The sequence below is a fragment of the Toxorhynchites rutilus genome, chromosome 2, assembly GCF_029784135.1.
Source record: "Toxorhynchites rutilus septentrionalis strain SRP chromosome 2, ASM2978413v1, whole genome shotgun sequence".
In the NCBI taxonomy this organism is placed as follows: domain Eukaryota; kingdom Metazoa; phylum Arthropoda; class Insecta; order Diptera; family Culicidae; genus Toxorhynchites; species Toxorhynchites rutilus.
In genome coordinates this window covers 202,696,561-202,723,244 of record NC_073745.1, presented here as the reverse complement: position 1 = coordinate 202,723,244, position 26,684 = coordinate 202,696,561, and the positions used below count along the sequence as shown (strand labels likewise).

The following is a 26,684-nucleotide window of genomic DNA, read 5'->3' as shown; positions in this document are numbered from 1 at the left end:
AACATGCAAAATTTACCCGAAAATCTATTTGAATAACAAGAAACTCGCAAAAATTTTGAATACAACATTGCAGTGGTAGAGAATCCGAGTTTTTCGCCATATATTGCGCCTTGCTCCTTCCATCTATTTCTGAAGAAATAATAAAAACTTTTTAGAGGAGCTTGAGCCTGACGAGCAAAGAAGGGATAATTGATAGTGGGATGTAAGACTGAGGATTCAATGTGGTCAGTGATAAGATTAGGAGTTTATCCATTTCTTTCTTTGCATAATAACCATGGATAACAGCTATTACAACTATCCTCCTTTGGGGCTTTGAACCCTCTGCTCTGGTTCTCAATAGTTTCAGGTTCTTTTTCGGACATGCTACTATAGAGATTCATCATTCGAAGATGAAGTTCAATCGTAATGCTTTACACTTTGTCACAAAAACGGGTGGAGCTTAAATTGCAATATTTTCTTTCTTCTTAGGGCCCATTCAAACGGTATAAGTTACTGCGGCAAACCGAACGACCGCACTATACTATACTATTCGTCGGTGTAAAACCAAAAATTTTTTAGCAGCACGGATGAGTTTCCGAACCGATTCGCAATCGTTTAAACCGGTTCGGTAGAATCAATTGTGTACTGTTTAGCTGTAGCTGTAAATACGGTATCAGTGTCCGTAGAACGAGTCCTGTAATTGGATTCAGAACATGCATTTACACGCAACCAATGAGAATAAAGCTAACAACTATGCTGACATTTTGCCACAGCAGATGAAATATTTGTTGCGTTGCTTCTTTTTATTTTTCCCCTTTGATAGAATGGTTGGCTACGATTATTTTCGCAATGGTATGGGTCAATTATATTGTGTTCCGCTGCTATGTTAGTTTTTCCTTTTGGTTGACGCAATTCGAGAAGCACAGATTGACGTTTTTGATTGTTCTCAAATAATTGTGTCAACACAGTTGTGGTTTTTGTTGTGGTAGATGCGTAAAAATATTTCCAATCGAGTGAATCTCTCTAGAAAAAATCTCTTAGATCTATTGAGAAAAGGTGTTCGAAATTTTACATTTTTCTCACTCACTTTGCTCAATTTTAAAATTTTTAATTCCCACTTTATACCTTGCTGTTAAACGAAGTCCCACGCTAAAAACAGTCCAACTCCACATCAAACAATAATTTTTCGAGGATACAAGGATTGTCGACAATGCACAATGGTCCAGGAGATGCATTTAAGTGGAAATTAGCATTCAGAGCTTGACAGTTATTCTCTAGACAAAAATTGTCTTCGACAAAGTTGTTACATACGATAGAGCGCTCATTTTTATGTTATCAAAATTAGGGTGACAAAAATTGTCGATGAAATAAAAAATCTAACTTTCTTATCTTTATAGATAGAAGTAAATATAGTTCGACAAAGTTGTAGTCCCAGTTATTTTAAACAACATTGTAGAACAAAGCTTTTTTCTATCTTTTAATATAATCGAGTTATCGCTTTTTTTAAGTTGCATTAGGGTGACCATGAAAAACGGGTTTTTTTTGCTTTCACTTTTATATTTCAAATTTAAAAACAACATCAAAACTGTTTTGGTATGCTTTCTAGAGCTTATCAATTCCAACATTTTGCGATGCAGAACTTGTCCTACTGAAAGTTATTGATTTTTTTTACCCAAAAACACATGATTTTAATTTTAATTTACTCAAACACAAAAAAATAACACAGTGTTAAAAATCACACATCATGTAGAGTGAAATATGCTCTTTCAAATGCCGTCAATATACTTCGTTTATGTTTGTCCCAGAAAGAATGACAAACAATTGAAGAGCGTATTTTTTGGGAATAAATATCAATAACTTTGAGTGAAGTTGAGATATTGACAAGTTCTGCATCGCAAAATGTTTGTATTAGTAAGTTCTAAAAGTCTTCCGAAGAAAGTTTGTATGTAGAATTTGAAACATAAAAGTTAGAGCAAAAAAACAGTTTTTTTGTTTTTATTTCATCGACAATTTTGGTCACCCTATTTTTGATAACATAAAAATGAGGGCTCTATCGTATGTAACAACTTTGTCGAAGACAGTTTTTGTCTAGAGAATAACTGTCGAGCTCTAAATGCTAATTTCCACTTAAATACATCTTCTGAACCATTCTACAATGGCACGAGTGTTCTCTTCACTCCATCGCTGATCAAAATTTGCTTGTCAAATTTGTTGATGCGTTTCCCGAAATAAAAAAAACAGTTTTTGTAAAAGATCCACAATTCAAATCGCAATCGTTGTTCAGCTGCCAGTTGTACCGTCAACTGTCGAAATGCCGAACATATAAAAAATATTGCCCGCTTGAGGTTCTATGATGACGATGATGGTTCTTTCTCCTTCCCCTGCAGAGGTTTTTGCAAGACGAATTAGCTGAAAGATATTTATTTTTTCTCAACATTGAAATAAGTTTAGCAAAAAAAACTGATTTTATTCACAGATACAAGTTCAAAAAATTGCAATATCAAAAGATAAGCCAATACTCAGTCTTGTCTGCCACAGAGTCGATACGGTCCCGACAAGGCCCTTGCAGCCAGATGGTCCACCAAGACACAAATCCAACCCCCAGCCTTGTTTTGGATTGACTTTGAATATCCCCATCTAGAGAAATCGAGAAATTTTCCTTTACAAAAAAATTCTAGGCCGGCCCTTACAAGACGTTTTAATTCTTATCCTTAACATCTGTACCAAGCGCGCGACGATCAAATTTTTGTAGACTACTTTTCTTTTTTTTTCAACTACTACAATATAAAACAACAAAATAAAAATAAAAATAGTCCATCATCACCAATATTCCATGGATATCTTCGGTAAAAAATGTTGTTCCGATCGACAGAAAAAAAAAGCGTTGATGCTTTTGAAATTCTTGTTTTAGTGATATTTTAGGCGGAACAAAAACAAATACATACAAAAGTGTACAGTTAATAAACAAGAATGTTTTGAAGAACAACAAAACGACAAGCTTATTTTAGAATATCATATTTTAGAATTGCATAATTTATTAAAATGATCAACATACAGTTTAATAGTATGATTCAAGCATATCAGAATTTGGTACACCCTGTGCTTCTTCCGCATTATTACGTCCGACCATGAACCTTTTCGCTCATTGTATCTCAAATAGATTGACGTGTCCCAGACATATGAAGCAAACATACGCATTTCAAAATCTTGCTAAACATCTATCGCGTAGCTCATCCTTGGTCTCTCGAGGATTAGCACAAATCACATTTTTTTTCCCTTTGAGTAATTTTCTCGGAAAAAATGAAAAAAAATTAGTTGGGTGATGTTATTTTCAATGAAATGACTAAAACAGTCAAATGCATGTTCAGTTCAATTCAGATGCACTCGCGCATTGCTCAAATAGGAATACATAGGCAATTAGGAATAGGCCTTTCTTCAGCCACATTCTTTACCATTCCAATTTCCAAATGATTACAACTACAATCAAAACATCGCACTAATTTTATCACTATTTCCAACAGAAGATTTGGCGGAAGCGGTGATAAAGAAAAATAAGTTTCCGAATCGAAAGGCAGATCGCCCCTTTTTTCCGCTCGAAACATAAATTGAGGCAAAAGAGATAGCGAATCTTGTTTAACGTCTGCGTATCAGTGCAAAGAAGGGGAAAACATTTAAAAATAATTTTCAATGGCACCGTTGCAAATTCTGAGCAACCGAAGCGAACGTCGCGAGAGGCTAATCCCCACTCAAATTTGGGACGCGAACTATGGACATGCGATGCACTACTACCAACCAATGATCGACTACCTAGATGCAAAACGCTGCGGCAGGACACCGGAGAGGATACCTTATCTGCCGTACACCGAGGAGCGAGGTCTAGACCGATTTCACACGAGCTACTTCTCCTTTCGGCCCTACACGGCGGAGGAGATAGCGGCCCTGTCGGACGAGTCAGTCGATAAGGCAGTTAGCTATCTGCCCGATTATCGCTTCGATATAAAACGCTCTGTACTTAGTGTGACCGCGACCGCCGACGCAGCTAGACTGAAGAAGCACGTTACGCCAGACAGTGTAGTGGACCGTTATCGGAATAAATTAGCTCAACGCACCTACCAGCAGCGCCTGCAGGATCACAGAGAAAATATGGCACTGTGCAAACGAACCCAATTCTTCAACGACCTCAAGAGTGATGAGCTGTCGCCCGAGCTGAAGAAGGCTATCAAGGGCAAATCGGCTCATCAGATCTCCAACATTCTGCTGGCTGAAAGTAGCAAGTCCCGTGCTTCTGAGGATCGTTCCATGAGCAAATCGATCCAAAGGTCTTCCATGGGGCGCCAGTCGAGCAATCGCGCCACCAGTGAAGTTCGCTATATCGTTAGGTCATCCAGTTCTAATCTGTCTGAAGCGGCTGAGCTTCAGGCTGAAGCTTCCCAGCAGTACAAGGCTGTTCACCATTCGGTCGATAATGTTCGTCGCGAGATCAAAAATTTCGCCGTCAAGACCACCGAATTCTTGCACGATACCAGGTGAATAAGTGACGCTATCTCTTACCCTACCAATGCTATTAGTACTATTAGGATATAAGAATGCGGAGTGTTCGAAAAGTGGTGTAATCTAGTGATGAGAGCAAGAATGAATCTTGCTTCCTCTTTCCATTTTACTTTCTACCATCTCTCGCAAATTCAACATTCAACAAGATTGAACTTGCCTTTGGCCGTGAGTGCGACAATTACCTACGTCGGAACAACGAAAAAAAAACAAATGAAAACGATTCTACAGAAAAAAAACACTCCGCTTTTGAGGGGAAATGTTCTATTTTCGTGCCCACGGAAAGGAACCGTGTCGGTTGATTGTGCGCTTGTGCGTTGCTCTCGGCTAGCAAATTTAGTCATAAAATCCGCTCGCTAGTGTCCATCTCTTCCTCGTCGTCCCAATGATTGGTAAACCCACCGCTATCCCCTCTTCAATGGCACGCTAAATCAGCTCCCAAAGGGGCGTTCAAATGGCTGTATTAGGTAATTAAATTCATTGAATTGCTGGTGTTAGCAAAACAAAAACTCAAATGTACGTTCAAAATATTCTATTCCGAAATGGGGTCAACAAAGACGTCGGTGACATTACACATAGTGCTCGATAGTCAAGGGCAGAGTGATTTTTGTTGTGATTTATTCTGTCATCATTTCATCATTGTCATCATTCGTAATATATTCCATAATGTCTATAATATCGGTGCGTCAATCCGTCCGAGGATATATTACTAGTTAGTACTTCCGTAGTCAATATGAGTAATGAATATTTTATGTTCACCAAATGACGTTTTGCAATCCGATCGATACACTCCAGTTGTAGATCAAATGCATTCCGCAATTCGTTCGACTTGGAATTATATTGACGTTTATTTTGCGTCAAGGTGAACATGCAACACCGCTCGATCGGATTTGAGCCGGAAAGATTGCAGAATGCAAAATTCAAGTTCGATTGGATTGTGGAATCTGATCGGAGTAAATTTTTCGATATTTACATTCAATCAGGTGGGACTATTGATTTTTGTTGCCCTTGTTTGAGGCCAAATTGAACACCGAGCAAAAGTTGTATGTTGTTTCGAGAATTCTTTCATCAATGTTCCGATCAATTCGATTTTAAGCGAATTCAAGAAGTTATTGGAAAAATATTAAATTAAAAAAAAAACGTGTTTGCGTCCTCAATAGCACAAGCAATAACACACATGACAGGTATTAGTGCTCATATTAACTCCGCGTTTTAAGTCACGATCATTGTTTTTAATTGCCATTTTGACAGCTGCCATCTCTGCCAAAACATTTTTAGCTAATATACTTGCACGAATAGATAACCCCTTTCCTGTACTGATGGACATTGTTCATAATATTATATTAATATTTGATTACGTCACCAATGTTACTATTAAATTTAAAAAACGTACACTTTGATTTTTTCCTAGTTTGAGGCCCGATTGAATGCCGTTGCAATGTTTTTATAGGAGTTCTTCTAACGATTCTCCAACTAAGCCGATTTGCCCGCTTTCAGGTGACAGCTGACGATTTGATTCCACACTTGCTGAGACCCAAAACTAGAATACTGCTAGTATGTGGTACTGGGGTTTTTCAAAGATCACTGATACGGCTCCCGAATCGTTTCTTCGAAACAATTCTTAATACCCTAATGCGAGGCACTCGATCATTGTTTTGCAGCTTCTACGTGGGACATCTCTCCGTTATCAACGAGAAATTCCCCCAATCTGCTTCGGTATGTACAGCGAGAATCAATCGGTCCCACAATTCTTCAGCATAGAAAAAAGTAAACAAACATAACCTTACAATATGGCTGACGATTTATAATTGGACACCTTTAACGTTTTGTCTAAAATGATTCATTTTGACGTGAAAATAATACAAAAGGTTGCTGGAATATGATGAACGAATTAATTTTCGATATGCTTATCAGCTTATTTAATTATAGTTTTTGAATGATTTACAACTAATATTCTTGGTCTTCACTAAATTTTATTGAGGTTATCGATTTGTGCAATTTATCAATTTTTTGTTTGCACCAATTGCAGCTGTCAAATTGACGATGTTATCGAGCTAACAGGAACGTTTATATCGTATTTAGTATCAATGCTTATGGAACAAAAGTTTCTGGAGTTATAAATCACTTTGGTACGACTGTTAGAGCATTTTATGATTTTGACAAACTGTGTTAGTGGGTTTTCTAAAAATAATCGATGCAAAGTCCTGCCATAATAGAATCGTCAATGATTTGATTGAAATTGAAAATTATTTGAGTTAATAGACTGGAAAACTGTGTGTCTAATGAATCCCTACACAACCGTGGTATTGATTTCGAAGGTTGTTATTATGAAATCGCGATTATCATTTCGTGTATATAAAATCTAAATATCCCGTTCTCCACGGTTCAAACATCATGTCTATAAACTGTTTTCCTCTATGTTAATTCGTTGTCAATATATTCAACAAGTATCAAGTACATTCATTATCCAAGAATTTACAGTGTTGGCATAAACATAAATAAAAGACCTTAGCTTGATATCAGATTGACATTCTTTATTTTTCATTTTTGGGTCCTTTCACTAAAATATAGACGCATAACATAATGTACCTAAAGTTCAATTCGATCAAATTTAGTTGCACTCCATATTCCACATAGTTTGCAGCTTTGAGTTTCTCAACTTCCGTTGGCTTGGGGTTCCTGAACCTTTCTTGACGTATGCCCTAAATAATTCAATGAACTCAAATCTGGCAAAGAAGTTGACCACAATATTTTGGGTATAAACACTAGCAAATTTTCATCACCATGCTTATGTTACTTTTGGTGCCTGTGAAGGTACAGGGTTCTACTGAAAAACCCATTTGTGGTTTTCGAAAATGGTTGGAGTACTCAAAACATTGAGGAGGTAGTAATTTGCGATGATTAAACATCTTTCTCTATAAAAAGTAGAGGAAGACACCCTGACAAAAATATTGCACCCCGAATCATTACCGATGGGGTATTTTGAAACCGCGAAACCGCGAGACTACTGACGGGATCTTCTGGATTGATGCTGCGTAGATTCCAGCCTCCAGAATTACCGTGTCAGGGGACGATCTTCTCACATTTAGTAACTCTTTTTTTTGTCCGTGCATTTTACGTTTTTTTAACGGTATGAGCCCCAAATTTTGCTTCATTACATCTATGATGGTTTTGTGGTACACTTGGAGCTTGGACACTGCAATAAATTCAGATGAGCAAGTAACTACTGTTGACGTTTTCCGTATCTAATTCCTTCAACGGCACTCCATGCATATTGTTCTGCATAACATGTGACAACAAGTAAAATGTACTAATATCTGGCAGGGTTGCGCTTTACATCTGACATTTGCTCTACAATGTCTTTGTACCCGAAACTTTGGGCCCGAAACCTTCGAAGGTGAAAAATTAATACCGACTCTACTCTCAGTAGCTTCGCTTCGACTAGAACTGCTTCGGCAGTCGCCGTCAACAAAAAGTGAATTGACTAGAAAATAAATGAATTGACTAGCGTTGACTAGCGAGGATGACTGATGATCTAGTCCAGTCAGTGGTTATTCTAACTGACTCGACTAATTAATACAAATCTGCCTCTTCATTCAACTGAATTCACATTTCTACCCCCCTAGGAACGAAATTTATACCTGCGTACGCAATCTTATGTTTACGTCCATGTAAAGAGGAACGAAAACTTGATTTCCAAAAAGGAGCTACCCTATCAATGGACGGTTTATTTTTTACCCAAATTGCGACATATGACCAATTAGTGTATTGTTCTCGCAAAGGCAAGAAAGAATCGTTGCTTCTCAAAATGATTCTACAAAACCACGCAAGCTTTTCAGGGTCCCCGGAACTTTTTACTGAAGAGTTATTTGTGAACTTTCGACATATTCGCAAATGATATCCGAAATGATAAACCAACAAATTAAAGAAAAAGATTGCGTAGTCCTACGTCCTAAGCGGTCGTGTCTCGGATACAAACCCTCGAATTTTTTCAGCAATGCAGAGTCACCATAAACTTCCACAAGCATTCGTTGCGCTTCAGCTACACTGTTCTTCTAATGGAAACAAAAAATGAAACCTTCCCGCAAATGGTGCTTATTTGCAACGAAACACAAGATTTTCAACGCAGTAAAAATTGAACTTGTTGTGCATATCTCATTGACTTGTAAACAATATTTGGTTGACAGATGTCGATACTTCACGATGTAGCAAAAATCAGCTGTTGCCGTCGACTATTTACAGCACCTTAAGCCATCTTATGGAAACGGAACGAATTAAGTTGCACACTCAATAGTTAAGTTGGGGTGAGGAGCACGTATTCAAAGTATTTGAATACTTGTTTTTCAACCCTTCACAATGAAGAAAAATTTAAGCGAATTTTAGCGAACTTTTTTCGCCAGCCAATCAGAATAAAGCACGGGATCACTTGCGAAAGAGCGAAAAAAGATAGAACTTCCCAAGCTTTTGCTGCGAAAAAATACGAATTCGCGTTGCTTTGACAGTAGTATCTGCCTTCATCAGAAAATTGGAACAAGACAGCCAAAATGGGTGCAACAAGATATATAAAATTTCGTTCAGCTTAACAGCGTTGGAACGATGTAAGCAATATTCAACTTACTGCGGGTTGATAAATAATTTACGAATTTTTATTTACACTCTACTAAATTTTATAATAAGTAATTGTATCGAGTTCGAGATATACTTGAGCTCACATTTGTAAGTAATATGAATTTGTCACGCCATTCTCGTACAACTTGTTTTCGTTGTGAGGACGATAGTTTGATAGATTCACATGATTTCGTAATTCAATGTGAATGACTTTAGCGAAAACATTTCGCAAGAAGCAATTTCGCACCTGAAAAATTCGCTCATTCTAAAACAAGCATAACGCCCAGTAATAACTGTCATTAAAATATCAACAATTTAAAAATACAGTCGGGTCTGCTTATGTGTTAGAGGGTAAATAGATTCACGAATACCGATGAATTATTTTGACGTTCGATTTACGTCAATCGTCATTTGCATATCGATTGGGTTTAAATCTCGGACGAATTGTAGAATACAGAAGTCGATCTTTTTTGGATTGCAGATTGCAAAAGTCGGTCTCGATCGTATTGCGAAGTTTCAAATCCGATCGGGTACCGAATAAATTCTACAACCCTTCGAACGCAGTACTGTTCCTAATATATGTATATAAAAATGGATTTCTGTCTGTCTGTCTGTCTGATTCTTATGGACTCGGAAACTACTGAACAGATCGACATCAAAATTTGTATGTAGGGGGTTTTTGGAGACGGGAAGGTTCTTATGATAGTTCAAGACCCCTCCCCCCTCTCTAAGAGAAAACACAAATTTCTACATTACTCGAGAAATAATAAAGCAAATATAACGAAATTTGGCATGTGGTGGTTTTGGAGTGCAATAAATGATTCTGTGGTGGTTAGATACTCTCCCCCTCTCCTAGGGGTGGCTGCCATACAAACGGAAAACAAATTTTTGCATTACTCGAGAATTAATCAAGAAAATAAAACCAAATATGGCATGTGGAGGTTTTATGATGTAATAAATGTTTTTACGGTGGTTAGACACTCTACCCTCTAATGGGGAGCTGCCATACAAATGAAACACAAATTTCTACATTATTCGAGAATTAATCGAGCAACTGATACCAAATTAGGCATCAGTGCCTAATTTGGTATCAGTATATTTGGTATGGGAGCGGGACTCCCATACATATGAAACACAATTTTTGCATAACTCGAGAGTTAATCAGGAAAATTGAGCCATGTTTGGCATGTGGCTGTTTTAGGGGGTACGAAACGTTCATATGGTGGTTCGACACACCTACCCCCTCTCTAAGGGCATGAGGGATGCCATACAAATGAAAGACGAATTTCTGCATAACTCGGAAACTTATCAAGCAAATGGAGCCAAATTTGGCATGCGAAGGTTTTTTAATACGAGAAATGTTTCTATGATGGTATGACACCCCTTCCTCCTCTGGAAAGGAGAAGGGATCCCATAAAAATAATGCACATATTTCAACCAAACATGACAAAAAAAAATTTCGGAAAACTCGTCAGGAAAATGGGAAAATTCGAAAAATTGTGTGTTCTACATGTGTTCGCATATGCATCTGTTCTACAATCACATATTGACAAGCGTTGTTAGTCTTTTTGATGTTTGCGGTAACGAAATTGATCTTCGTGGAAATAGATTTTAATGTAATAAATCGCACTCCTTTATCTTCTTCTATCTATATAAATAAAAATGGATCGCCAAATGTGTTGATAAGAAAAAAACTCGAAATATCTGTGATAACGAAAATAAATTTTGGACGGGACAAAGTTTGCCGGGTCAGCTAGTATTTAACAAATGTTGTAAAGAAATTGAATTCTAATTTATGAGTACCAAAGCAACGACAAAGCATCGTAGAACCTAGCTCCAGAACAAAAGGAAATGAAGGGTGGTTGGGGAGGTTGGGGGAAAAAGGAAAGGAAAGGAAAGAAAAAGGGGAGGGATAAAGTGGGAAGGAATGAAGGGAGGCAAGGTGGTGCTGGGTGATTTATAAATGCGGTAAGCATTAATGGTGTTAGTAAAATGCTGGATAAGAATGAATTAGTGTAGTTAGGATTGAGTGAATAAAGTAAGGGTATGTTCAAAAAGATATGCTATTTCACAAAATATTATTAAGTGGAATGGAGACCAATACTTTGCCTCATTCTAATTCTTTTTGGTAACCCTGTTTAACTAAGTGTATGTAAAAAATTGACGAAATTTCGTTCTAATCTCAAACTTTGGTAGTCAACAAGAGCATCTAAGTGTTAATCTACAATATCACAACCTCATATGACAGTGAGATTGATATTCATTATTATACATGTAACGTACGAGCAATCTTAACATATTTCTATCACTCATTACCACCAATTTAAAATTGTAAAAAAGGTCACCCAGAACCGCGCTGGTTACTCTCATCTCATTATTACCTCATTCGTTCGCCTTGAATTTATATTTATTTTTTGAAGCTGCGGTAGAATCTATTTTTTGCTCGTATAACATTACCCCGTGTGGATTCTTTTGAACGATAAAGCTGAAACGGTAGAGTAGATATGCATAGTATGCAATATTGGACGATTTATCACCGGCTATTTCGTTCCGTGCAAACGTTGCTCTTCGAAATTAACAGGTGATCTTCAGACTATCACCGCTACGACAGATTGAGTCACCCAAAATCAATGCAATTATTGGCGAGTGATGATGGTAGCCCGAATGACTCGATTCTTATTTTACTATGGCACCGCACCCAAGCATCTCTTCACTCATCGTCGAACTTCGTGCAGCGTGATTCACTCTCCCAACTGTTGCACTCACAATGCTGAAACAATTGCACTAGAATGCACAGAATTTACACAATTCAAGTGCCGTTTGATCATATGAACTTTGATCCTGAACGTAGAAGTGACGCTTCCGTTAAATTTAGCCAACCGATTACAACAACCGTACAATCTATGCTCGCAAATCATCACAGCTCTTGCAATGACTTATTGGTTTTTACCTGCCTTTCAATGTAGCAAGCAGACCAGCATCGAAATCGAACAGCTGAATGCTCGCGTCGTCGAGGCCGAGACCAAGCTGAAGAGCGAAGTGCAGCGCATCAAGAAGAAGCTGCAGATTCAGATCACCGAACTGGAAATGTCCCTGGATGTGGCCAACCACACCAACATTGAGCTGCAGAAGACTATCAAGAAACAGTCCCTTCAGCTGACCGAAATTCAGGCCCACTACGAGGATATCCAGCGCCAGCTGCAGTCCACCGTGGATCAGTACGGCATTGCCCAGCGTCGTATTCTGTCCCTGACTAGTGAGCTGGAAGAGATTCGTGTCAACTACGACAGCTCGCTCCGCTCGAAACGCCAGGTTGAGGTTCAGCTGGAGGAAGCCAGCTCCCGTATCAACGAGCTTTCGGTCAGCAACGCTAACTATGCTTCCCTCAGAAGCAAGCTTGAACAGGAACTGCAGACTCTGGCTGGCGACTACGAAGAAGTCTCTCGCGAGCTGCGTGTCAGCGACGAGCGTTACCAGAAGGTCCAGGTATGGATAGCGCATTTAAACTCTTTCAAAGACATTCTGTTTTAAGTTTGATTGTTCCTCCAGGTTGAACTTAAGCACACCGTTGAATTGCTCCACGAAGAACAGGAAAGAATTGTCAAGATTGAAACCATCAAGAAATCCCTGGAAGTCGAAGTCAAGGTAAGAATCAAGCTCACTCTATAGGGTCGCGCCTTATTACTAATGGTATGAATCTCCACAAACAGCAACTTTCTATCCGTCTTGAAGAGGTTGAAGTCAACGCTGTCGCCGGTAGCCGTCGTATCATCAGCAAGTTGGAGGCCCGTCTGCGTGACATTGAAGTCGAACTTGAGGAGGAGAGAAGGAAGCACGCCGAAACCATCAAGATTCTGCGCAAGAAGGAACGTTCGGTCAAGGAAGTATACATCCAGATTGAAGAAGACCAGAAGAACATCCAGATACTGCAGGACGCCCTGGAAAAGTCCAACCAAAAGATTGCTGCCTACAAGCGTCAGCTAGTCGAACAGGTAATGTCAATAATATCAAACAAACTTTCCGTTTCATTCACAAAGTTCTCCTCCATTAGGAACAATGTTCGCAACAAAGTGTCACCAAGGTACGCCGCTTCCAGCGCGAGCTCGAAGCCGCTGAAGACCGTGCCGACGTGGCCGAGAGCAACTTGCACCTGGTTCGTGCCAAACATCGTACCTTTGTTACCACCTCCACCGTGCCCGGATCTCAAGTTTACCTAGTCCAGGAAACAGTCAGAACCGTCAATGAGTCATCGTCTTAAATTTCCCTAACAAAAATTGATGAGGAAGGGGAGCCCCAAAACCATTCAATCCCGTGACATCTGGGAGAAGTGGCATAACGCACCAAATTATCTTTCATTTTCATCATTTCCGTTTTGTTTTGTTATGTTTTGTCCATCAGTTATTTTCTGTTCAACCCTGTTTTAGTTTCTGTTATATCAGTTGAAAGTTTTGTGTAGCTTTTTATTTACCATTTACCAACGCGCACAAACGATCGAATGAAGAAGAAAAAACAATCTCTTTATAAAACCAAGTTGTTGTTAACCATCGCACCCATAACAAGTGGTATTTTTCATACAATGATTCCCAAGATATAAGCCCGCACTTACGAAGAAATGTGAAGCTCTTACTAAGCAAACAAAAAACAACTAGCCGCCATTTTGAACAACATTCTTACTAGATGGAAAAGAAGGAAAATACAATGGGTAGAGGAAACAAGATGAAGCAAGAACACCGCCTATATGATAATTACTAGCAATCTTACCAACCGTAAGCAGGAGTTATGAGATAAAGATCAAAACATTATATTACTTTTGTATATTAATAATCTTTATAATGAATGAATATTATTGATTCAATAAAACCGGAAACATAAGAAGATAGTGAAGAAAATCGGAAAGAGAAATCGTCCATGTAGCCGTACATGTAATACAATATCAAATATTATCTAAGATTTGGAATGCCAACCATGGTGACATCACGTTTACTAAAAGAAATGGAAAATTATTATAACCTGTAAGTAAAAAAAGTACATAAATGTAATGAAAGTTATAAGGAACAATAAAAATCTGAAAAGGTACGTCTATTCTTTGCTTTAACGTTGGCCATGCTACAGCTATGTTCAATATATGTTTTGGTTGCTTCCTCCACGGAGATATTATCTTCCAACCGATAGCAAGGTGACTTCAACGTCCCTCGTTTTGGGCCGGGAGGTCGGAGCAACCGGCCATACGTTGAAGAAGTAGCTGGTCCAAGGGGACATTTTTCTGCAGAAGCGTCTACAAGGCGCGCCGTGTTTGAGCAGCGGACAATCACCCAGGAAAACCGACTGAAGGTGCTCGTAAAAAACATCATTCCGGCGAAGCGCAACGTCGTGATCATGAACGACAACGACTGGCAGAGGAACGGATACTTTACGTTTCCCTCAAAGGAGGTACGCGATGACGTCAAATATATCTCCCACACCATGTTCTTGGAGAAGGATCAGCGAGAACGGAATGTCCAAGTCGCTGTTCTTTCCTCCGGGACTGACGATGAACGAGGAGCTATATGTACAGTACGTAATCCCTGTCGGAAATTGCAGCCTTCATCAAGAAGTATCACACGAAGTCACTTTTTAATCGTCCAAACCGTTCCTCACAATATCTATCCGATGGTACAGAGTCACCATAAACTTCCACAAGCATTCGATGTGCTTCAGCTGCATTTTTTGTCCAATAGAAACAGAAAACCAAAACTTCTCACAAATGGTGCTTATTTGTAACGAAATAATTGAACTTGTTACGCAAAACTCAGAGACTTGTAGAAAATATTACGTTGACAGATGTCGACACTCCACGATTCAGCGAAAATCAGATTCGATTTACTTAAATTCTTTTTATTTCCTCATTTTGTTTACATTATAATATAGGGTTGGGGAAAAAGAAATGTCGTATTTCTGATCGAAATTTGACGCTTTATTTAACATACTTAAAATTATCCAATTTAAGTCAAATATGCGCCGTTTTGTTCGCAAACTTGTTGCCATTTAGAAAGCAACTTCATTATCCCCCCCCTCCCCCTTATAAACCCCCCCCCCACCCCCTTCTTATTTGCAAAAAACTCAGACAGCCAGTTTTCGCAAGTCTTTTTTGAGGCCAACTTAGTATCACCAAGAGCGTTTTGCATGGACCGGAAGAGATGATAATCACTTGGAGCCAGGTCCGGACTATACGGTGGGTGCAACAGGACATCCCATCCGAGCTCCCGTAGCTTCTGGCGAGTCATCAAAGATGTGTGATGCCGAGCGTTGTACTGGTGGAAAACAACACCATTCCTATTGATCATTTCTGGCCGCTTCTGGTCAATCGCCTGCTTCAAACGGTCAATCTGCTCACAGTACAGAACTGAGTTGAGGGTCTGGCCATAGTTGAGCAGCTCAGAGTGGATGATTCTCTTCCAATCCCACCAAACACATAGCAAAACCTTCCTGGCCGTCAATCCGGCCTTGGCGATGGTTTGGGCCGGCTCACCGCGCTTCGACCACGACTTTTTTCGCTTTAGGTTGTCGTACGTGATCCACTTTTCATCACCAGTCACCATCTTCTTCAAAAATGGGTCGAGTTCGTTCCGTTTCAGCAGTGCATCGCAGGCGTTGATTCGGTCTTTAAATTTTTTTGCGTCAACTCGTGTGGCACCCATACATCCAGCTTTTTTTGGAATCTAATCTTCTGCAAATGGTTCCAAACGGTTTTATGGGCTATACCCAGTTTCGGCCAATCGAGCGAGTGCTCACATGCCGGTCTACTTGGATGATTTCAACGATTTTATCGGTTTCCACGACGATTGGCCTACCAGTACGGGGTGCATCTTCGACAGCCACTACACCAGAACGAAATCGATCAAACCAACGCTGTGCTGTGCGAATCGTTACAGTATCGGGTCTACAAAAGTACACGAATTTTTTCGTACGTAAAATATATCGAATTACTTGCTTCGTGGACTCCATCTTTGACGCGCTATAACTTGAGACTGAAAAGGACAATCACAACACTGTCAAGACGACACTTGTAGCACAGATTGTCGTCTTTAAATAGCCGTATAGTATGACCCGATAAGTACAACACAAGATATGTTTAAGTGTTGCCATATATTGACAACATACGACATTTCTTTTTCCCCAACCCAATATAATCAATATGAGTTTGGATTTGTTGAGAAGCCCCAAGTCTCAAGTTGCTAATACTACCATAAGGCGTTGAAGTTATTCAAATTTTTAAGTTTTTTAACGATTTTCCTCGAAGAGAAATTATGATCATGGTTTGTCCAGCTCTGATCATGATTTGTCCAAAAAATGTCCGGTTTTAGAAACCTCCATTCTTGAATGAAAAAATTAGAATTTTCAAGTAGATGTTGTATTTATCATTGTTTGAGATTATTGTCATCATATTGATCCATTCATGATTCAAGCTTTCTTCAGAATATTGACTTTTCTTGGGCATTTTAAAAGTGTTCACCTCAACACGTTCAACACAGAGAAACTTTATTTCTGCTATGCGCGAAGGACACAATAAACAAACTGCAGCGCGAGTTAACGATTGAACCCTAGACACAACACGCCCATCGTCAGCATAATCGCGTATCGCATGAGAAGCGATATGAGCCGCCGCAGATAAACAAACATCATTTCTGCTGAGTGGACAACCACCGCGGGACTGTCATCAGTTAGTTTACATATAGCCTGGAGAGATGAAATAAAATAGTCTTAACTTCATCACCGACAAGTGCAGTCGAACTTTTATTTTTAAAAGAAAACCCTAGAAAATATTTAACTGGCGCCCGAATAGGGACCTCGCCAGTGTGGGAAGAGTATAAAGTTTTGTGTTGTGAATTCGTAAAAAAGTGAAGAAATCAAATTCAACAATTAGGTTCAACGAGCCTTCATCACGAAACCGAAGCGGAACCAGGACACCGAGTTTGTTAAACTCAATCGCTATTAGGACCCCGAGTAGCAGCCCATCAAGGACGGCAAAAGGATTTACCCCGACATAGCTGCCTGGTTTTCCCCCCACCAAGCGAGGTTAGCGTGGAATCAACACAAAAAGTCCAACTCTTGTTTCGACATGTTGGCATTTATACTGTTACTGACGCAAATCTCTGGACCTGTCATGCCACAAACGATTTCGGTACATAAGGCAGACAACCTACCTCTTTTCATATACGACAAAGGATACGGCCGAATACAAATCAACTATCATTACTACATCCATCATTTTAAATTAGAGCCGTTCAAAGTTCACGTAAAAGATCTAAAGTCGAAATTCAATGAAATAGAAGCAAATCAGTTTACTAATCTTATACTAGATAAATTCAATGAGTTAGATACAAACATAAAAAAATCTTTTGCCAATAAAGAGAAGAAAACGATGGAATCAATTAGGAACAGCATGGAAATACCTAGCAGGAAGCCCCGATGCTAACGATCTCAAGATTATCAATAGTTCTATCAACGGCCTTATCAACAATAACAATGAGCAGGTTAGAATCAACAGAGAAATTTCACTACAAATGAAAGAAACCGTGTTTAAAACAAAAGAATCTATTCAACTGCTTAATCTTGAGTCATCTGAATTGTATAACATACTCTTGAACTTAAAATTCCTGAATGACAAATTAAATCAAATTATACAAACAATAACGCTAGCAAAAGTAGGGATGCTTAATGAACAAGTACTGAGCCAGAATGAAATAGAGTTAATTATTGAAGATCTAAGTAAAGAAAATGTAACTGTTTGGAACACCGCTGAAGCATTAACTTATGTCACTACATCTATTGTAACCAACGAACATGAAATAGCACTTTTACTCAAACTACCAAAGCTAGACCCGAGAATCTTCAGAAAAATCTTCATTCTACCAACATGGTTCAATCGTCAACAAATCCACATCTCCAACCATAATTATCTTAATCATGAAGACCAGTACTATATTGTGAGCAGCCTGCAGCCAAGAATTTTCGATGCCAAAGACATTACACCTGACTCAACAGTATGCGTACCATACCTGCTTAACGGAAAACCAGCAAAATGCGATTATCTAGCCAACCCAGCGGAAGAAATCATTTCAATTGACAGCCAACATCTCATCACGAATGTGTTAGACAATTTCACCCTGCACACCAACTGTGGCTTATCCGAGAGGAACCTGTCGGGTACTTACCTGATTTCATTCAACAACTGTGAGGTAACAGTTAACAACCAAACGTTTTCAAACTATAACCGGAACATAACTGGAGAACCTATTCATTTGCCGATGTATGGCATACCTATAGAAAAACAACGTATTGTTGTTAATCTGAGCTTACATCATTTGCATAATCTGCACCTAGAGACAAGAAAAGAGATGGAAGAAATCCGTTTAAACGCCACTAGTATACAATGGCCACATTGGACAATTTTTGGAGGACTATCATTTACTCCCATTGTCATAAGCATTATTTTCTTTTTGTTCATTTCCCGCCATAGAAGATCAGAAGTCAAAATCCAGATGAATCACCAAAAGCAGGCCCCAGATGAAGCAAAGAGATTCCAAATATTACCATTAAGTGAAATTCTTCGTATGGAACCTCACACTTAAAGGGGGAGAAGTTAACGATTGAACCCTAGACACAACCAGCCCATCGTCAGCATAATCGCGTATCGCATGAGAAGCGATATGAGCCGCCGCAGATAAACAAACATCATTTCTGCTGAGTGGACAACCACCACGGGACTGTCATCAGTTAGTTTACATATAGCCTGGAGAGATGAAATAAAATAGTCTTAACTTCATCACCGACAAGTGCAGTCGAACTTTTATTTTTAAAAGAAAACCCTAGAAAATATTTAACTCGCGCAAAGCGGTTGCTACAGAAATCAAGTGGACAAAACAACATTAGTAATTTGGAGAACTTATGATCAGAATTGAGGTCATCGAAATGCGTTAATTTAATAGTTTAGCTATGTAAAACTGATACAAATGGTGTGCAAGCATGATGTTTACAATATTTGTGAGTGTTATTATCCAGAAAAGGTCTGAATACGTGCCAAATAATCAACTGGTGATAGATTAAAGAATAGCTCAAATGAGGGGCGCATTGACACCAATAGAAGGTGGGTTTTATTATCCTTTGAAACATGTGAATCCGTAAAAATATACTATAAAAATACAGTAAATCATGAAAAAGACAATTTTATTTATTTGTTTTGAAACATTCGAATACCTGATTTGACACAGGTGCACTGAATTAGAACATTCAAAAAAGTGAACAAACCATGATCATCTGGACAATGATCGACTGGACAAACCAAAATCATTTACCTTACCCTCTTGTTCAAATAAATGCCAATAGAGCCTGAAAAATACAAAATAGCAACATTACAGAGAAGTTCCTGTTCCGATAAGAAAAAAAGCAGTATAACGAATCAATTATTCCAATACAAACTCTATCGGATCGGTTCCAATCTTGCTCAACGAAAAGCCGTATAAAGAACGGCTGTATAGCGAGGTATGGGTGTATACGAATTAAGATTTTGCGCGTGTTCAAGAGGGTTAAGCGCGATTCACATACAATAGCCACGTCACTTTCACATCACATCACTTTCACGTCACGTTACGTAAATTGTTCTCGCATGCAATTCGTGTAGAAACATTCACATACACCAGCAACAGCAGGATCACCGTCGGCAAAATAAGTCCAAGAGAATAGTTGACGAAACGGTGACGAGACGTTGTATGTGTAGCGCACATTACTCCCTATATAGTCCTATTAGGGCGATTACACATTATCCGGTTTCCGCCGGACCGGTTAGAATCCCAAATGGCAAATTTCGACCGTACCAACCTCTTCACGGCGCCGTGATGCAGCCGTCCACTGCGACTGCAATGTCCGGTGACCGGACAAGCATTATACGCGATGACAGTAGTATTGTGTCGACGTCTGGTACAGACATCGGTTTGGGAAAGTAAATCATTCCCTATGAGAATATCAGACCTTAAGACAGTTAAATTGTTCAAACTTTTAATGAAAATTTTTACTTTATATTATGTGATCACTTAAAACTCGTAATACTGATTCTTACTTAACCATTTTTGTATAATTTTCTTGATATTGTCACTAAAACTCATCATTGTAATATGAAATTATTATGAAACACAATTCTTGTTCAGGGAGTTTTCATCACTTGCAAAAGAACGTGTAACTCTATTGCATTAAGAACATATTTTATAAGAAAATGTTAATTTCATTCATAATTTTTATTTTTAAATATGTGTTAACTGCACCCGAAAATCAATTATCACTATCATTTCCCAAAAGCGGAGCACGAACCTCCACGCGAATTGACAGTTGTTTTCATGTCTGTTAATATTAGTACAATTCAGGCAATTTTTCGCCCCATATATTAGTATGTGTGTGCCATTTGACGTTTGTTTGTTGATTTTGAAATCAAACAGAATTTGCAAGTGGTATGGACACTGAATTTTTTATTTCGCTTCTTTATTTAGCTGCAGTGAAAAATTTCAGTGATGAAATGGAGTGTTTTGCCATGGATTGTGTTCAACGGTGTGTAGTGTCTTCTGACAAATTAATCGAGCTATTAAATTAACTTCTGTTTATGTTTAGCTCACAGCAACTACGAGTTCTTAAATTATCTTCCGTTTTTGTATTGTTCACAGATTCGCTACTGAACAAGTTCGATGATGTCAAACAAATCTCCAACTGGTTCTTCAAAGGGCATATTTTGAGCGACTTTATCGAGATTTTATGAGGAGGTCAGTCTTTGTTTATTTGAGCACATCAAAAATAGCTCTCCTAATATTCTTATTGGGTATTTCAGACAGTTTGACCTGATTTGGGACGCGATCGACGACGAAGTGGTCGAGGCTCGGCTTGAGGAACTCTAGCCCAAAATGTCCGATCTGTGATCGGTGATCGAGATGCCCGACACCGAAGCATCGGTTCTGTCATAACAAAATCACCCAAATCTCAAATTAAAATATCTGAGTCAGGCAGTCTTTGCCCAAGATCCACGTATAAATAGCTGTGCGTTGATTTGCTATGCGCTCGAGAAGCTACCGCTGCCCCAGGAGTAGGTGCTCGACGAATTGCGGAATATGCTGAGCCCGTTGGACGAGGATCTGCGGATGCAGCAATGGGATAGCATTTGAAGGAATCATTATGTTATTTTTAGGAAGGAATTATGATGTTATTTTAATCGTACAGATTTCTACTGTAATGGTGAAATGAAAAACACTCTAGAATGAATGGAAGGGCATATATTATCTCGTAGACAAATTCCAAGATAATCACAGGAAATGAACACATTACACATATAAATAAATAGTGCCGCTAGCTTCTTACGGAATGTTATTATTTTTTCGGTCTTAAAATTGTACACTTGTTTCTGAGACTGTTGAACCAATATGTGGCAACAGAACGTGTGAAAAAATCATGCTATTTGTGTATGTTTAGAAACAAAATAACTGAGCATATGAATGACTACACCACAACTGGACTAAATTTAGTTATTCTAAAGTGGGGCGGAAGTATTTACAATAGGTGCTGCAAGAACACCGTTATGATCCAGGATGCGCTAATGCCCGTGAGGGCTGCTCTTACTTTGACCATGCTCCTGATGTGCCACACAATATGAAAACGCTCGTGGTTGCCGCAGCAGCTGTGGTTTAAAAAGTTTCGGTCTGCAAACAGCTGCATGTAGCCGGAATATTTGCAGCAATGTGTACCTGTCAATCCACTATATAAATAAATGCATGCATGTCTATGTGAGAGATGTACAGTTTTGTGTAGTGTATTTGTATGTAAGAGATGTACGGTTTTGTGTAGCGCGAGGTCTCTTTCACATTGTTATCCGATTTTCCGTCCAAACCCAGCGGCGTTTTTTGAAACCGGTCCGGCAGAAACCGGATAATGTGTAATAGGCCTTATGCGGGCGCTACACGATTCGTCCAACGTTTCACTCGAATGTTGAACTCAAACATTTGGCTCGATGAATCGACAAATGTTGTGACGAATGTGCTGCTACACGGTGAAGTGAATGTTTGATTCAATGCACTCGGTCCAAACATTCGGCGAGTATTTGGATCGAATGTTTATTGTTTTTATTTACCATCAAAAACGTTAGGAAACTGGATGATGCGAGTATTGAAATTGCTGCCGTAGCAATTGTACTGATATCGGGCTGTAAATTAAAAATGCTTGAAATTAACATTATTAAACTGCAATATTTTGCCGAATATTTTGAATTCTATGAATCAATTTCATAGTTCCTTCATCTAAAACTTGTAAACAAACCAATCTGTCAAAGATAGATTCGGACGAATCGTGTAGCGGTATATCGAATGTCATCGCCGAATCAACGAATGACAAAAATCCTTTGACTCGTGCCACTCGCGTTGGAAGGTAATCCACAACGAACGGATTACCTTCCAACGCGAATACTCGACACTCGAAATTGGAGGTTCGTAGCTCGTCAGTCGACTACACGATGCGTCGAATCATCGAGCGTCCAGCATTCGAGGGTGTTCGTAGCATCGTGTAGCGCTGGCGTTAGACACAATCCTACGTCAACACAAGCAACAAAAAAATCGCAGGGCATGCGTTTTTTTGTGCCGCTAGAAACATTTTCTTGTGCCGCTATAAATATTCTATCTGTCAAGTGCGATCACGTTTGTAACGTTTTGTAATGGGCACCTTACACGATCAACCGGATTGACAATAAGTGTCTTCAATATCGTGACAGCTAGGCTTTCAACATCTGATCTAACCTCAATCAATATTTTTCCACCTTACACGGTCAATATCGCCCTCAACCCGAGACAACGAAAATATCCGCGATGGCTAGTGGCGACATTCGAGTTTGGGATCCAAACTATTCTCTGTCAGATTAGAAGGCTAAAAGGCAATTTTCATTTGGTAAAATTTGAATGAAAATATCTACTTGGTATTATTTAATTAGTTGAAGCGCGTAGTCCTAACCTTAACTTAACCTACTTCCTCTGAATTTTCAGATATTCCTCCTAAAATGTATTATTATAATAAAACGTCAATTTCAGACATAATTTTTGTATGGGATTTTCTCACCACTTGCAGAAAAAAAGTGATTTGCATTCACATAGAATACTAATTTGATTCGTAAAAGTTAATTTTCATTCATAATTTACACTTTAGAATTCGGTTTTTCTTCTCAAAAATACATCATAATACTCGTTTCACAAATACAGACTGTTCCTTTCAGGTTCAGAGATGCCAGATTATTTTAGTTTGCGAAAATATATGCAAGTTATTTTATCTGCAAGCAAATGTTTTTATTCCATAAATGAGACTATGACAGTAGAACCCCGATTAAACGCGAGCGGGTGATCCGCCCTGCGGATTATTCGTGACTGCGAGTTCCATAGTAAATCAATAGGCCTTTCCGGAATTTGTTAGTGCCCATGCTCTTTTGTTGTGGTCATGGCTTTTACATTATTTAGCCACTGGTGTACACGACCTTATAGATGGATAGTTGATTGATTTTTGTATTGATAGAACATAGTTTTTATGTTGAAACATCTCTTTTCGTGTTTGCATTTTTTTGTCCTTTAATGGGTCATCGGGATATTCGTTAATCGCGGTGAGTTTGCCCGACTATTCCGCGGATAATCGGGATTCTACTGTAGCTTGAATTAACACATGATGTTTTTTCATCTGTGATTTTCCCAGATCTTCTCATTCTCCAAATTTTATAGCGGAGTGTGAAGAAACACACAACCCGCTCACTAGCGCAAAGAATGACCGAGTTCAACGTTAAAAAATTCCTAAAACGTTGTTAAGTTTCATCCACTCTCTCACCATCACATTGTCAGTTTACTTTGAAGTTTTGATTTGTATCGTGAAAAGTACCGTATTTTGCTATTCAAAGTATCGGTTTTCCAAACCAAAAGCTTCCATTTATGATTCCTACAATTTCAGTAGTTTATAAATTTTAATTGCAATCGCAAAAAAGACTAACAAAAATTAAATGTGCGCTTGCATATCTGGCAACTCAGTCTGGAAGTCCGTGAGGTAAAACGTCAACATCATGCATCTATATGAAATGTCACGATATTGATGCTCGAAAATCAGAAAATCCGGATTTCTGCGTCGTCGGCCATGTTCAGCTGTCATTATGCTCTCAAACGTCATCATATTGTCAATAAAGTTGACCGTGTAAGGTCCGCTTAACACAACAGAAAGAGAAAAGGAGTAATCGAATCAAAAACCGGCTTAGATGAGAAGTAAACTTGATATTCCATGAAGGCAACTTCATCCATTCGTTGGTTCATAGTTTATTGTTATCATGAAGTTTGTTCTGGAGACTGTCACCAAATGTTCCGGTAGAACTGGAACAATAAATGGTATTGATAAATTATCGAATGTGAAGTTACAAACACCTGGTTTGATCCTGCACACTAAGGTAAATTGTCTATCACATGTGACCATTCTTATTAAGAGGAATTATATTTTAGGGAGGTAGTGTACCATACCTTTCCAAAGATGTGTTTAAATACACAAAAAACAATTCTCAGTTTATGCAATACTCTCTTACCAACACGGAGCACATGCAGGACGCAATTCACGTGTATGGAGAAGGTATATCTGGTTTCACCGGGCAAAAAGACTCGATGTCTTTACTTATACTTAGAGACCCTTCAGAATTGTGTCAAACAACTTTCCATGAGAAAGACCTAATGCCAATATATGGGCGAAGTGGAAAGAAAAACTTCAACTCTGAGCAGTACATGGAGTTGGTTGAGGCCTTCAAACCAGCAATTTATGTCCCACTTTATGACGGCGACACTGATGGGCACAGCTCAAAGAAACGCGAGCAAAAATCTGTCGATAGGACGGAAAAGTTTGTGGAACATTGTCTTAAACTGCATCGGAAATCCGAGGTTTTGAAGAATTCCACTATAATCGGACCGATCGTAGGAGGATATAATATGCATTTACGGGAACAATCAATCAAATTTCTCAGTCAATTTGAGAAAGATCTTGGAGGGTATCTTATCGCAGGAATACACTCGAATGGTTCATCAGCAACCGAAATAAACGCGAGCTCTGTTCAGCAAATAACTTCTAGTATTTGTCAATCACTTCCTCAGGAAAAGGTTCGCTTTGCGTTTGGTGCGTTTAGTCCAAACGTTCTTCTACAACTGGTTTCCAGCGGTGTGGACGTTTTCGATACGAGTTATGCTTACTTGAAAACGCAGCAGAATCGCGCTCTGAACTTTAGCTACGATACTGACGAAATTGAAGTGGAAAACCGAGAGATGGAGTTGGACATGAAAGATTCCCGATGGGCTGAAGACTTTACGGGATTCGTTAGTTCATGTCACTGTTTGGCATGTAAACAACATACCAAGGCCTATTCGCACCATCTGTACAACACAAGAGAATTGCTTAGCTCAATTTTGCTAATGATGTAAGTTTTATTTCCTCACTGAAATTACCCACGTTTACATTTCTCCTATTTTCAGACACAATCTGCATCACTATTTTGAGTTCTTCAATGCTATTCGGAAGCATGTAGAGACTGATACGATACCTAAACTTGTTGATCATTTGAATAAGCAGAGAGAATGTCCAATTGAACAAAATGTTGTAGTACAAACAAATGACGGCGACAATAACAGTAAAGAAATGTCAAAAAAAGTCAGGTTATAATAAATGAAAACATTTTATATAAAAAAAACAATTGGTTTATTGCTGATGTAATTGCATGATTTTCACAATCTATATAAATATATGAAATACATGGTTTGAAATACAAATTTCTTCATGACTTCAAAACTAATCGAGCAAATGGAGCCAAATTTGGCATGTAGATGTTTTAAGGGGTAATGCATGTTTATATTGTGGTTCGACACTCCTCCACCCTCTCTGAAGGGGGGGAAGGGTCTGCATAATTCGAGAACTAACCAAGCAAGTGGAACCAAATTTGGTATATGGAGATTTTAAGGGGCAAGAAAAAACACCAATTTCTGCATAACACGAAAATTAATAATGCAAATGGAGCCAAATTTGGAATGTAAGGATTTTAGAATACCAGAAATCTTTCTATGATGGCTTGATGGGGAAGGTTTTTTTTTTCTTTAAAAATAAAAGCTTCCTTTGCGCCGCGAATTCAGACTGTCGTTTATTTCTCCAAATTCTCTTAACGAAACATTATCTATCTTAATTCCCACCGACTGAACTCCACATGCTGAGTTTGCCTATTGTATTACCTACTCTCTATTTATCTCTACCGCTATCTATCTTATGATATTCCATATTTTCCATTTGTATGGAAAATTCCGGCATCCTTAACTGATAATTCTTTATTGTTAGGTTAGGAAAAATGGTTAGGAAAATGTACTATCAAATTATTTACAGAGAGGCGCTGCGAGCGGTGCGTCTGTTATCCATGTTAGGGGCGGCGCCCCGAAAATGTCCGCTGGCTGGGTAGGGCTCTGAAATGCCTTGCAACTTTGCGAGAAGAATAATCAGAATGCGAT

General features: G+C 38.7%; 3 protein-coding genes across 6 annotated transcripts in view; all 3 read left to right on the top strand.

Moving 5' to 3' along the window:
* Positions 1–14,010, top strand: part of LOC129767191 (paramyosin, long form) — a 46,747-nt gene extending 32,737 nt beyond the window's left edge. The window contains exons 2-6 of one of the 2 annotated variants that reach the window (XM_055767835.1): positions 3,501–4,505; positions 12,102–12,621; positions 12,685–12,780; positions 12,846–13,127; positions 13,187–14,010. In XM_055767835.1, the coding sequence (XP_055623810.1) occupies positions 3,667–4,505; positions 12,102–12,621; positions 12,685–12,780; positions 12,846–13,127; positions 13,187–13,393 (1,944 nt within the window). In that variant the 5' untranslated portion in view covers positions 3,501–3,666 and the 3' untranslated portion in view covers positions 13,394–14,010. The remainder of the gene's footprint in view (positions 1–3,500; positions 4,506–12,101; positions 12,622–12,684; positions 12,781–12,845; positions 13,128–13,186) is intronic. The other variant, XM_055767834.1, reaches the window with a different exon arrangement.
* Positions 14,011–16,893: 2,883 nt separating this feature from the next.
* On the top strand, positions 16,894–25,416 carry LOC129770793 (uncharacterized). Of its 3 annotated transcripts, none has more exons than XM_055773878.1 (3): positions 16,894–19,261; positions 20,826–20,921; positions 20,987–21,912. In XM_055773878.1, the coding sequence occupies exon 1, from the start codon at positions 17,679–17,681 to the stop codon at positions 18,744–18,746; it is 1,068 nt and encodes a 355-aa protein (XP_055629853.1). In that variant the 5' UTR covers positions 16,894–17,678; the 3' UTR covers positions 18,747–19,261; positions 20,826–20,921; positions 20,987–21,912. The 3 variants fall into 3 exon arrangements, 2 of the variants coding, with proteins under 2 accessions (XP_055629853.1, XP_055629855.1); XR_008742195.1 differs by lacking the exon at positions 16,894–19,261 and adding an exon at positions 20,594–20,712; XM_055773880.1 differs by lacking the exons at positions 20,826–20,921; positions 20,987–21,912 and adding an exon at positions 25,293–25,416.
* Positions 24,102–25,863, top strand: LOC129770792 (queuine tRNA-ribosyltransferase accessory subunit 2). Its single transcript, XM_055773877.1, has 3 exons — positions 24,102–24,604; positions 24,657–25,612; positions 25,668–25,863. Exons 1-3 carry the CDS (start codon positions 24,488–24,490, stop codon positions 25,852–25,854), a joined length of 1,260 nt encoding a protein of 419 aa, XP_055629852.1. The 5' UTR covers positions 24,102–24,487; the 3' UTR covers positions 25,855–25,863.
* Positions 25,864–26,684: the final 821 nt, after the last annotated feature.